We start from the raw sequence: 15,212 nt of genomic DNA on the forward strand, positions 1-15,212 counted from the left end.
GATACGTAGTGTGGAAGTTGTATAGCTGCACAAAGAACTGCCAGCCTATTTTATGCACCACTGATGCAGCTAGGGATCTGGGCTCAATACAGCCCTATTGCATAGAGTAGGATTCAAACTGTGAGAATTAAATCTGTCATATGTTCCTGCCTAATAAATCCAGAAGGCGGAAATTTAGTGAAACAGTGGAGCCATTCTGTATTTACAATGGCATGTGAGAGATTACAAATTAGCACTGAGATGACCTTATAATACTTGAGATTGGAGATTAGACCTCAGGAAAACTTGGTTTTGCCTCTGCAAGCACTGATTTATGTGCCCTCACTTTTGCCAGATATCTTTGCTTTTTTCCTTTTAAAGTGATGCTCTTTATGCTCATGAGTTTAATACAGAGGAGTGTGAGTTTTTAGCATGTGTAACAGTGCCTATCTCCCTGTATTTGCTGTTAAAACCATTCTTGGTAGAATCAAGCTGGATTTCACATTCATGAGATATGACTGAATTGTACATTTTTCATTCAATTTACACTTCACTAGCAAAGCATTTTTGAAGGAGAATGAAATATTCCAATTTAAAAAAAAAAAAAGTGTTTTCTTGCATTTCCTTTACATGTGGACTGTTTGTGTCTGTTATGCTGCAGGCAGAATTAAGCATTTGAATAGCAATGTGCTAGGACTCTTCCCTATGTCTTCTAATCTACAACAAATCACAGGCATCCGCAAAACTGAAGGTTGTTTTTACAGATTGACTACTAAACGTCTTCCCTTCACCAAAATTCAAATAAAGACAGAATTCTTCAGTAGAAGTTGTTTCCTTTGAAAAGCTAATAAATTCCATCATAGAAAACTGATGTAGGCGACGTTTGTAACTGTATTTTTTTTTCAAGGAGAGGGGCATGGTTATGCTTATACTAATGAATTAAATGAATGGTGTCAGACACCAGGAATGAGTATGGTGTGAAGTTACAAGGTAGCCTGCGTGGCAGCCTCAGGTAGTGAAGAAGAGTAAGGTCAGGAAGTCAGTATGCCAGGGTTTTTGGTGCCTGGTGTCAGACAGCCAATTTGTCTCTCTTTCTTACCATGTGAGACAACATGGAGATGACTTTGTCAGAATCTTTCTAGGGTTGTAACATGATCTGGTAGCAAACTGATAATGCCAAGTAGTCACATCCATGCAGGCGAGGCTGAGTTCCTTCAAGGACTATCAGAATGATTTGCCAAGGTAGAGACGTCACTTCACATGATGATTTAGCTTAATCTGGTGCTAATTAATTAAGCCTAAGCTTCCTTTGAGTACTTTTAGACCTATCCAAGGTATCACCATCAAATATCCTACAAGGATTTTTTATTTTTCTGAGGGTGTGTCAGTACAAGTAACACGTCGACAGCAAGTCACATATGTACTCTTTGAAACAAATGGATTCTCAGTGTCCTACAATAAATACTCATGGCCATTACTGACGTATTGTGATAAGAGATTTAGCTAAAGGCTCATCAGCATGCAGGTCACGCATAGTGGTATGTGCAAAATCATGCACAAAATCACAATGAGTTAAAAAGCTTCTCCACAGCAACATAATAATGGACAATCTTTGAAAGGCCAAATCTCAAAATAGAATACTGTCTGAGAAAATGTGTCGCTCACTAATTATGGAGAGGCTGTCTCTTAAATCATAATTAGCTTTCTATTATAAACCCATTTTTTCTTTTTCCTTCCCCTAGAGAGTTGAAGTTGTTCAAACAACTTCTAGTGCTTTTTATGTATGATTTTACTAACGCTTTTTTTAGGGGAGACAGTATAAGCTGGCCTGGTCTTCCAGCAATTGCTGCACCAGAGTGCCAGAACCCCCTTGGTCTCCATTGCAACCAGAATTCTTTTCCTTGGTGCTCTCCTCCCTTTGACAACTCATTAATCAGCAGTGTTGCACTGGTTTCATTCATTCCAGAGGAAGCCCTTCATACCTGTGGAAATGAGGCTGGATTTCATAGAATCATAGAATCACAAGGTTGGAAAGGATCTACAAGATCATTTAGTGCAGCTGTCCTCCCATTACCCTTGCTACCACAAGCACTAAACCATATCTCCTAGCTCCTCATCCAGACGCCTCCTGAACACTGCCAGGGATGGCGACTCCACCACCTTCCTGGGCAGCCATTCCAGTGCCTGACCACTCTCTGAGAGAAAAAGTTTTTCCTTGTGTCTAATCCAAACCTCCTCTGGTACAACTTGTGGCCATTTCCTTGGGTCCTGTTTGTTGTCTGGGAGAAGAGGCCAAACCCCTCCTCATCACAACCTCCCTTCAGGAAGTTGTAGAGTGCAATAAGGTCTTCCCTGAGTCTCCCCTTCTCCAGACTAAACAATCCCAGCTCCCTCAGCCGCTCCTCATAAGACTTGTGCTCCAGACCCCTCACCAGTTTTGTTGCCCTTCTGTGGACATGTTCCTGGGCCTCAATGTCTTTCTTGTAGTGAGGGGCCCAAAACTGAACACCAGGTCCCTCTCCTCTTCACAGTCATTCAGCCCCAAGCCTGTAGCGCTGCATGAGGTTATTGTGGCTAAAGTGCAGGACCCAGCAATTGACCTTGTTGAACCTCATCCCATTCACCTCAGCCCAGCGATCCAGCTTATCCAGATCTCTGAAGGGCCTCCCTCAGGCAGATCGACACCACCTCCCAACTTGGTGTCATCTGCAAACTTTCTGAGGGTACACTCAATCCTCTCATCTAGGTCATCAAGAAAGATATTAAACAAGATGGGCCCCAGTACCAACCCCTGGGGGACACCACTTGTAATGGGTTGCCAGCTGGACTTAACTACATTAAGTACTACCTGTTGGGCACGGCCCTCTAGCCAGTTCCTTACCCAAAGAAGGGTATAGGAACCCTGTGTCCAAGCCATGTGCAGCCAGTTTCCCCAGGAGAATATTGTGAGAGACTGTGTCAAAAGCTTTGCTGAAGTCTAGGTAGACTACATTAACAGCCTTTCCCTTGTCTACCAGTCTAGTCACCCAGTCATAGAAGGAGATGAGATTGGTCAAGCACGACCTGCCTTTCATGAACCCGTACTGGCTGGGCCTGGTCCTCCGGATGCCACATATGTGCTGTGTGATCTCACCCAAGATGATTTGCTCTATAACTTTCCCTTGATCCTCCTTACAGCCCTTTTTGTAGATGGGAGTCACATCAGCAAGCCTCCAGTCCTCGGGGACCTTTCCAGATAACCAGGAGCGTTGGCAGAGAGCGGCTCGGCAATCACCCTGCCAGCTCCCCGAGCTTTGATACTTATTTATTTACTGAAGACAGAAATTTCTAAATATTGGAAAAAAAACCCTCAACTGACAAATTCTACCCTCCTTTCTCCTATATATATGTATTTCAACATCATACTTACACAGTAAACTAATTAACCTTTTGCAGTTTATCCTGTTGTTTCCCTTTCTGGGTCAGAAAAGAATGGCTCTCTGCATTATTGTTTGAAGAGGGTTATACACAACTGCACATTATATAAAGACTTGCAAATACTGTCAGAGGCTCAGAGAAGGTTTACATTTGCACAGATGCTGAACATTAATGGAATACCAATGTCTTTCTCCCAACTCTCTCACACATACTTTCCTTTGGCAATAACTTTGTACATGTATTGAATGAAATGTTTTCTGCTGTCTGACAGCACATGCTTTGCCTCATTTATAAACTCTCCTGTTGCTACAAAAATTTTGTGTGTCAGCTTGAAGGAAATAGCTCCTGACGGTATGGGCAGCATAGGGTGAATGTTGAATTATACAGCTGGGAAGGGAGGATTAGATAGGCAGACTCTGAATTCTCCCTATGGAAATTTATTGCGAGGTAGTTAATCTCTTTCTTTAGTTGCAAGCCACTTGAGTAGAAGGGTAAAGTCCTTCCCCATTAATGTTCTGCCCAGCCTGCTCTTTTTTTCAATGGAATAATCTTATATCAAAGCTATAATATATTCTAGAGTCTTTTTTAGCAGACACCAATGCAAGGAAGAAATTGAAAAATTTTGTAGTTATTCTGTGTACTTAAGCTACATATGTTAGTTATTGTGTTGATTGCACTTATATTGTACTGGAAGAAAAGCAGAAAACCTCATTGGTCTTTTTCAGTTCTCCACGTGCTTACCAGCACTGTAATGCAGAAGGCAGTTTATAATTAGTAACATGACTCACTTAATACTATGCCCTCAGAGGAAATGACTTTCCATACTTTTCAGTTCAGTTCTCTGTTGTACTAATGGTCCACCTCTTTTCTCTTGTGTCTGTTCTTCCAGAGTTCCTGAGCTGATGTTAAGAAGTGGCTTCTAGCAGGTGTGAGGGAGAAGACAAGTCAAGACTTTGGCCTTCACAAATAATCTTTTGACGTTGTCTGTTTCCAGAAGAAAGGAAGAAAAAGCAGAAACAGCAACTGTGACATTTCCACCCCTTCTTCAGAAAAATAATTAGAAATCAATCGCACAAAAGCATCGTCTTGGATTCAGTTAAGAAAAACTAAGCAAGACCTTGCTTAAGTCTGTTCCTGATTATGAGAAAGGCAAGGTCTGTGAACAATTAACACTGAGTTTTAGAAGAAAACTGGAGAAGTAGCAGATGGTGAGACATAAAGCAGTCTTTTGGAATTAAGGGATGGAGTGAAAACTAAGCTGAGTTAGGACTTTCCAATGTCCACTGAAGAGGAGGTGATGAGCCACCAAGAAAAGAAGACTGAAAAATCATTTTCTAATTTATAAATCCAGAATCTGCTTCATGTTTCTATTGAGAAGATATCAAAGGAGAACAGACAATGGAGATCAAGGATACGGACAGGTAAATAATTTAATTCCTCTAAGAACTTTTTTGTTAGGCTCAGACCCCTATGGTCTTCAGTAAGATAAGCACTAGGTTTGAAACTTATCTAGATTTTTTTTTTTTTAAATGCTAATTTAAAAATAGAGATTAATTGCTTTAGTTACAAAATCATAAGTAGGTATCAGGTTCTGATGCATTTGCATATGAATTTATCAATGAAAAGTGCTTGAAAAAAAAATAGTTCCTGTGAGATTCATAGTCTGACCCTCAGTTTACATGTACACTTCACTTTCACTACTGCATTTTAAAAAAACTAGTGAAACTTTTCTTCTTTATGCACTTGCACAACAGTGAATTCGATGTATAGCAATATGTTACTGGGAACAGTGGATAATCTTGCTAACAGCTGAAAAACAATATGTTGTTTGTGTAGACAGTATCTGAACAATATCTAGGAGATAAATGTTTACCTGGGTCTTAAACTATCACTGGAAATATTATTATTACTCAGAATCAATGCATGAAGAGATGACAGCCTCCACCTCCTCAACTGTAATCTGCAGGATCCCCACTGACATGCACCTCTGTCAGACACAGCCTCTGTGTGGGTTGTCGTAGATGGAGGTGCAGGGCCAATTAACAAGTTTCGTACTGGGTATTCAGAGGAGGTGGGACTGAATAAATCAGACTTTACAGTTATAGCAAGGGTGAGGCTTTGATTTGACAAACACTGACAGTTAGATACAAATGGCTCAATCTGTTCTGCCATAGGCAGATTTCTTGCAGTGAGCACTATTCCTGCTGCCAACAGTTTAAAATTCTATATTCAATATTAACATCTCAGATACTATTTAATGATGGATTTTCTTCCACCAAGACCATCAAAAAGTAGAGTGAAATGCAGTGGAGTGTAGGAAGCTGGAAATACTTGACACCTTTTCCCATGTTCCTTCATTTAGGACAGGACGTGGAAGAATAGCCTCTGACTCTTGATGAGGGATTCTTGTGCATGAGCACAAGAGCTCAGAGCAGTGTTTGCTTGAAGATATCACAGCTTTGGAAGTGGACTTGTCAGGCAAACCAAGAGTCCCTTTCACTTCTTTGTGTTTTCCCAGAAGGGGATACTCTGTTGTTCCTTCTCACATGGCCTTCCTTGCATCTCATGTTTTTTCCTTTGTGTCACCCATCTATTTCCTGTGGTCTGAAGGACAATCTGTTGTTTGTCTTAGTGTTTTAAAAACTGGTAAGAAGGAGGTAGAACTGATAGAGAACTAGCAGAATCTGTTAGAATAATTTTTTACTCAGGTGAGGTGCTGGCACATGTTGCCCAAAGAAGTTGTGGATGCCCTATTTCTGGAGGTACTCAAGACCAGGCTGGATGGGATTGTGGGCAGCCTGATCTGGTGAGGCAGGGAGGATAGATCTCAATGATCTTTAAGTTTCCCTCCAACCTAAGCCATTCTATGATTACTGGATACCATCCACTTATTTGATACAGAGACATACACAGACACTCTCAGAGGCCCTTGAAGTTGTGTGTTGTCATAATTTATGAAAAATGCATGAATCTTCTTCTGTTTGATATTTTATCCAGATACATAGGGTTCAGTGATGCCTACTGAAACTCTGGAGCAAAAATAGATGCAGTATTCAGAAGCAATCTCTAGAACACAGATGAGAAATACTTCTTAGAGTGTGTAATCTCTGTGTAATCTGAGGCTCATTTTACTGTTATTGAGTGGATTTTTCTCACTTTAAGTAGAAAGATAGAAGCTTCATTAAGTATTCTGAAATGAAAACAGGAAAACTGTCAATGTAGCATGGAAGAAATGCCCTTGATAAACTCATTACTGTGTGTCCCATATGGAGGTCTAGATTCAGTATGGTACTTCGGAACATAATTTGGTCACTGAAATCAATGTGCAAATTTAATCTCTGGTCTTTGGTGTTGCAAAGTTAAAGTGTTCTACATCTGGTCCTTTTGTTGTCACCAAAGGCTACAAGAAAACAACTATTACTAAAAAATGTGTGCCAACAGCAGTCCTTGCAACACTGCAAGGACTCTAAAGTCCCTATTGAATCAGTTATCTGAAGAGAAATTGGAGTAATGGTTACTCTGCTGTAGTTAAGAGTAAAGTTAGGTCTTCTCCTAAAGAACATAATATAAAGGCACCTCCCAGAGGCAGATCTAAGAGGAAGTTTTACTTACACATTTGAGAAGATTTTGAAATTCTTCCATTTATTAGTGCCTTCTTGCTCTGCTCTTTATTAGCAAAGAGTATACAAGTTTCATGGACTCCTAAGCACTTTCCCTTGAGTGCCATCAAAGAACTGGCTTGAACATTAAAAGAAATAATTGGGAGAGTAAAACTACTATATGGAAATAAATGCTGTCCTTGTCCTCTCTGCACTTAACTCTTTTGTTTGTTATTATTAGAATTTCAGAAGTGTTCAATTCATATAATACTTGGCCCCTGGAATGCATGTTTAGAAATACATCAGCTTGCAAAAGAAATAAGAACACTTTCCTCTAGTTCTTGCGTATTTACTAGGCCATGATCATGCAGCTATTTGGCTTAGAAGCTGGCTATGATAGTTTCATATCAGGACTGAAGAGTAGGAGAACTGATTCAAACTTACTGTACCAAACTACAGAAAGACAATTTCAGCAAAATACTTAAATTTTGTAACAGATTTTTGGGTAGTTTTTAATCAAGTTTACTTTGCAGGCCTAATTGTCTTTTGTCAATTTTATGAGATTTAATTGATGCCTGTTTAGTGATTTCAGATAAGAAAAATATGAAAAGTTGTTTTCTGTTAATGAAGCTATTCAAATAAGTAGAAACTTCCCACTCTCCAGAAAGAGGTGGTTTCCCAATGAGTAGTTTATGTGTCATCAGCAAATGACGTCAGCCAGTGATAGGCTTATACTGAAACTTCTTGAAAAGGTAAGCAAGGATATAAAGCAGGCTTCTGGCAGTGACTGCGGACCAATGCAATCTATATTCTCTGGCTAATAGGAAATATTTATGATGTAATGTTGAAAACATCTGTTAGAAACACTTAAAGAACTGGGTTAAGAATGAAGTTAAGTGCTTTCTATGTCAAAGAAATCTTTGGCATTATGTTTCCTATGTGCTGTTTCAAATAAATGTAGCTGTTGAGTCACATGTACTTGCTTGCCAGCACTGCAGAAAATTTGCTGCACTGGATGATACTGTACTGCAGTGGATTTTCTCTTATTAGAAAGTCTACACTATTTGTCTCTCAGTATTTTTCCATTTGAAGACTCCATTCTATCTTTTTGTGCGCAGTTATAAGGAAATACTGGGCTTAAATCCATCCCTTTCTACTGCTGCACGCTTATTTTAAATTATTGTGAATATAAGATCACATTGCAACACAGATTTTTCTGTGGTAAGGGACATGTTACTATGAAACTGTATTTCAATTTGTTTGATAAAATACTTCATATTTTATCAAACATATTTTTCTATTGCATGTCTGTTCATATATAGGTTATATGACCTATATATGATCTTCTGAACCAAACAGAACCCTTGTTTATGGACATAGGAAAATTTCTGTATGTGGTTTTAAATCCAAACGCTGTTCTGCTTGGAAATGTTGTTATAAAGATGTTACATACCTTCCAAGTCCTATTATCCAAAGGGATAAGCAAGATAAAAAATAAGAATTAAAAAAGGGTTTTTTTTTTGGTTCTCGAAGTCTACAAACCAGAAATAGTACTTCTTTTTCATCAAGTAGTGTAATTTCTAAGTCATTTTTCTATGAGATTTTTATCTAGCCATCAGAAAAAAAATAAGTTTTTCCAATAGATTTCTACTCAAATTGTAGTTTCTCTTCTCTTCAGTTTAAGAAGAGCTTGTTTTTTCCCATTCTTTGGATGTGGTATCAGGTGTTGGTGTTTTTTTGTTTTGTTTTGTTTTGTTACTAAAATCAGTGCCTTCTCTTGCTGTAAGTTTGTCATAAAATTGGTAACTTGAAATTTTGGCACCACTGGAATCAATAGGATGCTTGTTCATCAACAGCAACACCTACCCAATTAAAAATAATAATAAGGGAGCAGAGCTCTAAAGAAGGTGCCAGAACTCTAAAGGTAAGTGTTGTAACACAGCTCATATCTAAAAAATTCAACATCCACCTTAAACCGAATATTTATCTCTGTATGCATGTCAGAAGTTATCCCTGGTTTATGAACTATGGCTGTAAAAGTATTTAACACATCAATTGCAACGATATTGACATTTATACAAATGCAGTTATATACTAGCTGACCCATTACAGCAGCACTGTCACCTCACCAGCCACCAGGAGCTCAGCATGGCAATACCATGGTGACAGAGGGTACCATACTGAAGATGGTGAACAACTAACACTGATCTACAGAACTGCCACCAATGAGCATTCATATGTGAGGCTTCTTTGCTTCAGGCATGTTGCAAAGATAGGACCCTTCTCTTCTCTCTGCTCAAAAATTAAGTCCCCAAATAGGATCTCTTCTGAGCTTTCAGAACAACTTTCCCAAGCTTGATTTGTCAAAGCTTGTGCTTATGTTGGTGCTCACTGAGATAGGCATTGCAGGGCTCACTCAGGTATTTCTTCATTCATCTTGCCATGTTATTACAAATCATCATACATCTCTTGCAAAGCATACCTCTCAAAACTAGTCAGTTTTGGCTAATGCGTGTAAGGATGACAATTAATTTCCTATTTATTTATTTATTTATTTATTTATTTATTTGTTTGTTTGTTTGTTTATTTATTTTTAATATACCAGTCGCCATGCAGCACAACAGTTAATTCATTTCTGTATCAGTCATATTAAAGCTTGTCTTTGATAGACCTTAGGTAACAAGAGAAGGCTCTGAATGCTCCTACATAAGTGCCTTCTACAAATTTGCTTAGTGCCAATGTTGTTTCCATCTAGGCTATTGTTGGAGATGTTGAACAATATCAGGTGGTCTACCCACTCTGACTGCCTGGACATTCTGCTTTGTACAAATTCTTAATCTTAGTAGTCAGTATTTCAACTCACCTTTCCATTCCCAGCTGATACTTCTTCAAATTCTAGACATGAATGTAGCTGCTGGCTACAGTTTCAAAAGCCACACTAAATTGAGGTGTGTTTCATTCACTAATTTTGTTCCATCTACATACTTGTTCATTGCATCATGTAGGGTAATTAACAGTTGATTATATCCTTGCTAATTCATGCTTTCTCTTCATTATTACATTTTTGTGCTTTGAGTATTTTACATGGATTCCAAGTGGATGTTCTTTGCAATATTCAGATCTGAGATGAGATTTAGTGGCCTTCAATTCCTTTCAGCATCCTTTTAGACCTTCACTAAAATGGGCCTTTTTTTTCCAGCTATGAAGCTGTTCTGGTCATTGTGCTTTCTCACAGATGGCACATTCCTCAGATAGCCTTGCAGTCACGTTGGTCTGCATTTGAACGCTGGTGAATCACATCTGCCTATATGGACCTGAGTAGATAGAACTACCCCAGGCAACTCTACATGCTGGGGAAGGAGTGGCTGGAAAGCTGCCTGATGGAAAGGACCTTGGTGTACTGATGGACAGTCAGCTGAATATGAGGCAGCAGTGTGCCCAGGTGGGCAAGAAGGCCAATGGCATCCTGGCTTGCATCAGGAATGGTGTGGTGAACAGGACTAGGAAGTCATCCTGCCCCTGTACTCGGCACTGGTGAGGCCTCACCTTAAGTGCTGTGTTCAGTTTTGGGCACCTCAGTACAGAAAGGACATGGAGGTGCTGGAGCAGGTCCAAAGAAGGGAAACAAAGTCTGTGAAGGTCTTGGAGAATATGACCTATGAGGAGAGACTGAAGGAACTGGGGCTGTTCAGTCTGGGGAAAAGGAGGCTGAGGGGAGACCTTATTGCTCTCTTCCAATATCTGAAAGGTGCTTACAGCGAGAGTGGGGCTGGTCTCTTCTCACTGGTGACAGGTGACAGGACGAGGGGAAATGGCCTCAAGTTGTGCCAGGGTAAGTTTAGGTTGGACATCTGGAAAAACTTCTTTACAGAAAGGGTTGTTAAGCACTGGAATAGGCTCTCCAGGGAGGTGGTTGAGTCACCATCCCCAGATGTGTTTAAAAACTGTTTGGATGTGGTGCTCAAGGACATGATTTAGCAGAGGGTTGTTAGAGTTGGGGTAGTATGGTTAGGTTGTGGTTGGACTTGATGATCTTTAAAGTCTTTTCCAATGAACCTCCTAACTGTAGTTCCTAATTGTTGCTTAGTTCTCATCATTGGCAGCTCCTCTTCTTCCCCAAATGTGTCAGAGATTGGAAACAGGCTTTGCCCTTAAAGACTCATGCAGTGAGTGCTTAAGCTGTTTCTGTGCGGATGGTTATTAAGTTGTTTCCTCCATCCATCAACATCCAGCTCAGGATTTTACAGAACTTTTGCAATGAGCATATTGCAATCGCTGAGCTTTGGTACGGGCTGAGTGAAAACAACTGCAACCACTGCAGCCTTTGCTTCTGCACCTTGAGAGATTGGAGTAAGCTCTTCCTACCTATTTTCAGGAAAGTGTACTTCCCACAGGTTTTGTAAGGCATGAGGACTTAGCACATGCCTAAAGTGGATGGTCAATACCAGTAAGTATTCATGATCAAGCAAGCGACTGACAGAAAAAAATGAGGTTTCCTCCTGTTTCACATTCTTTAGAAACGTAGGATTTATTAACCCTAAGACCGCTGGGCCTGGATGCTGGGCACCGCGCGAGCGAGGATGAAGTAAGGGAGAGGTGGGGAGACGCTGCTGTTTAAGGCTGGAAGCAGCAGGACCAGAACCGGCTCCCACGCCCCGACCCCTCCCAGCGCAGAGCTGGGCACCCTTACAGGGGCCGCGCCGCTCGCACCTCCCCGGCAGCCACCGCTGCTTTTAGGGCGTCTTCCCCACCAGCCCCGCTTTCTCCTCCTCCTTCTTCCTCTTCCTTCACGCCGCAGAGCTCAGGGCGAGCCCCTCCCGCCCTCCGCCGCGCGGTCCCTCCCCTTCCCCGTGTGGGGAGCGGCGGCGGCAGCTAACGGTCCTTTGTGCGCTGCGGCATGTGAGTGGCGGCGGGACGGGTCGGGTCGGGACGGGTCGGGGCCGCGGGCGCTGCCACAGCCTCTCCCCTGGAGCCCGCCGCCCCGCCCCGCAGGCCGGGAGCTCCGGCGGCCGCCTCGGGCCTCTGGGTCGCGAGGGGCTGCGGGTGGGCGCTGGGGCAGCGCTCCTCAGGCGGCGTTTCTCTCTGTGTTGGCGCAGGCTGGCCCGGGTCACCGTCCTCCATGGCTGCCTGGGCTGCAGGACGTTCGAGCTGCCGCCCTCCGCGGATGTGGGCGACGTGAAGGCGCGGATCGACGCGGAAGCCGGCTTCCCTGCTGCCCGACAGAGGCTGTGGCACTGCGGGAGAGAGGTGAGGGAGGGGCGGAATTTGAGATGTAGGCACGTGGGTGAGAGGGTGAACGAATGACCTTGTGCTGTGGAAAGCATCGACGGGAGGTCAGCGGCTCGGCGCTGCTTGGTGAGCTCCATCCCTGCTGCCTGGAGGTGGGCTGGGGAGGGCAGGCTGGGAACTGGGCTTCAGTGTGCCACGGGAATGCTCAAAGCTTGGAGAACCGGGTGATGATAGTTGTACTGCTCAAGGAATGCCCTCTCTTACGTGTTTTGAGTTTTGAAACCCATGTAGTACATATTTTATTTTCTAGCTTGGTTTTTCTGTCCTTGATTTTGTGCTCTTCAGGCCTTCCTGTTTTGGGAGAAAGGGGCTCTGTGTATCACTCTCTAAACCCATCTGGAAGCCAAGATACCGGTGCTTCTCTGTCTGGCGCTGTCCTGTGTGTTTTGGCAAGGAGCAGTCAGTAAGCAGGCAGTAGTAACTGTTTTCAGATACATGTTTCAGGTTAACATTTAGAAATATCAATGTGAACAGGCATTCCCTACCGTGGTAATCTCAAAAATCCTTCTGAAACTTTTGAATGCTTGCTTATTTTATCTTTAATTCTTTATTTTATTGTTGTGTCATTTTTTCCATCACAGCTGCTGCCAGATGTTCAAAAATGTCCACTATTTCTTTCTCACACAGTGCCTTATAGAGTCACAGAATCATTAAGATTGGGAAGACCACTAAGATCATGAAGTCCACCCATCAGCCCATGCCTGTAACTGCTCTAAACCATGTCACTCAGTGTGACATTTACCCTTCTCTTGAAAACATCCAGGGACAGTGAGTCCACAACCTCCCTAGGCACCCTGTTCCAATAATGTAGTGTTTATCTATTAATTTGAACAAGTTCATTATTCTAGTTTCAGCTGGTGTTTTGTGTGCAAAAATACTACCAGAGAAAAGTTGGTTATGTTCTCCGTTTAATATTTGGTGATGGATTACAGCATTTTCTGGATTCGTTTTTATTTTACTGAATCGTAAAATCACTTAGACTGGGTATAGGATAGCTTACATCTTGAGATGTGCTCAGCTCAGTACAGCATTTACATAGGGTCTTACAGTAAGCGTACTGTTGCTGTGAAGACTTCTTAAAACTGATGCAATTGAAAAGAAATGTGTTTCTAATTAGTGTTTTAAAATTATATCTACGTGCTCTGGACTGGAATTTTTTGCTTATTAAATGTATTTTGATTGTAAGCATCCCTGTGTGAGCACTTACTTCTTCCTAGTCATTTGTTTTTAACCACTGAAAAGAGAAAGTAGACCTGAACTTTCCTGTAAACTGAGGCTGATGTAATACTACGACTTCACATAATAAAATTGTTTGTTTACTATAAGTTGAGACTAATTTCAATTGCTTAGTTTTCAAATTAACTCAGTACAACTTTACAGCAATTATATGTTTGTTATCCCCTTATATCTGTGCGCTGTGTTGTATGACTGGGACTCCCATAGTAGACTAAAACTATAACAAAACCATGATATTTTTCCAATGGCTGCTAAGGAGTTTGTTGCTTAGTTTGCCCTATTTCTCTGGAGTGTTCCCAGTTACTCTCTTGGTTTGCTTCTAGAGGTAAAAGTGAGATGAAATTGTCAAGTTTTTGTGGGATCTTTCAATGACATACTTTTCTCTATACTTCTTGTCTTCCTAGTTACTCTGAGTGATACAGCTTAGTTTAAAATTATTTGTGTATGTTTATTTTCTTTATGGGCATGCACATTAGCACAGTAACTGCATGGTTCCAGAAGTTCCCAGATAGCTTCTCAAATGTAAAAAGAGGCTGTAGTTTGCACTTAATAGGCTTCTGCAGACATTTTTCTACTTCATTTATTTGCAGCCATTTGTTGGTCTTGTTACTGTCAGACCAGTGCATCATCTGAGTACCACCAGACAGGCATTAGGCAAAAGAAGCCATCCTAGACCACGGAGTCTGAAGTACTGCTTGAACTGAATAATAGTTGTTGTGGAGTATTTGTGTACTTCTAGCTAAAGCCAGGCTTCATGCTATAAGTATGCATGGAATATAACTAAACTAGAATATGTACGCTGCAGAGTGTTTTGACCAAGATCTGTTTTTCTTTTTCAGTTGTCTGATGATACCAAGATTGTAGATCTTCAAAAGTCTCAAAATCAGATTTTTCTAAAGCTTCAGTCAGAAGCATTGAAAGGAGGAGGTATGAAAAAATATACGTCTCTGTTTATGAACTAGAAGGTCCAAACATTTTCTAATGTAGTCTGGAATTAGTAGACATTATTTTATCTTTAAATGGGAAGCAGTATTTTTTCTTGTATGTTATAAGTATCCATTTGTTATTACAAGGGAATTAAACATGCTGATGTATGAAGAAGGAAGTTCTTTTCATGCAGTTATTTTATTTGGTGTCACCAAAAGGCTGCATTTCTTAGCTTAGTAAACCCCGGATTTACTGACTGATGGTTTTCTAGTGACAGAGGAAAGTAAGGTACTTGTGTATTAGCTACAAGTTCATGTTTTCTTGCAGTAGAACTCGTAATGGTTCAAAAACACCTGTGAAAATGGACTCTGTGGTTCTATGAATGAAACATTTTTCTTTCTCTTATTTGGTATATGGCTGTGATAGACTTCAAATAAAGAGTTTTTTCTCTTTTTATTTTGGTCATGCAAGTATATGGGGAATACATTGTAAGTAGTCCTATGAAATCCTTCATGGAAAGGAAAAACTGTTGCAATTTTTTGTGCTTGAGTATTTGGCTGTGAGATTTTCTAAAGAGATACTACTCCAAGGATTCCATCTTTAGAGAAAGCACTTAACTTTTCCTAGCCCTCAACACTTACGTAAATCAGTTTAAAGGATCTGAAGGCTTATATACCAGACTTCTGTGTGCATAAGTTCTGAGATTTTTTTTCTTACAGCAGGTGATTTGCAGAAAGTAGATCTCATAGCCATCACTTTTTTTCC

At 41.0% G+C, this 15,212-nt stretch overlaps 1 protein-coding gene across 3 annotated transcripts in view; it reads left to right on the plus strand.

Annotated features, from left to right (window-relative positions):
* Nucleotides 1-15,212, plus strand: part of SACS (sacsin molecular chaperone) — a 55,967-nt gene that overhangs the window by 15,254 nt on the left and 25,501 nt on the right. For 2 of the 3 annotated variants that reach the window (XM_031615908.2, XM_090133817.1), the window contains exons 2-4: nucleotides 4,286-4,817; nucleotides 12,092-12,242; nucleotides 14,360-14,447. In XM_031615908.2, the coding sequence (XP_031471768.2) occupies nucleotides 4,795-4,817; nucleotides 12,092-12,242; nucleotides 14,360-14,447 (262 nt within the window). In that variant the 5' untranslated portion in view covers nucleotides 4,286-4,794. Of the gene's footprint in view, nucleotides 1-4,285; nucleotides 4,818-11,795; nucleotides 11,895-12,091; nucleotides 12,243-14,359; nucleotides 14,448-15,212 lie in introns of those variants that run through there. The other variant, XM_031615909.2, reaches the window with a different exon arrangement.

This window comes from Phasianus colchicus, chromosome 1 (genome assembly GCF_987193195.1).
Source record: "Phasianus colchicus chromosome 1, bPhaCol1.hap1.1, whole genome shotgun sequence".
Lineage (NCBI taxonomy): Eukaryota > Metazoa > Chordata > Aves > Galliformes > Phasianidae > Phasianus > Phasianus colchicus.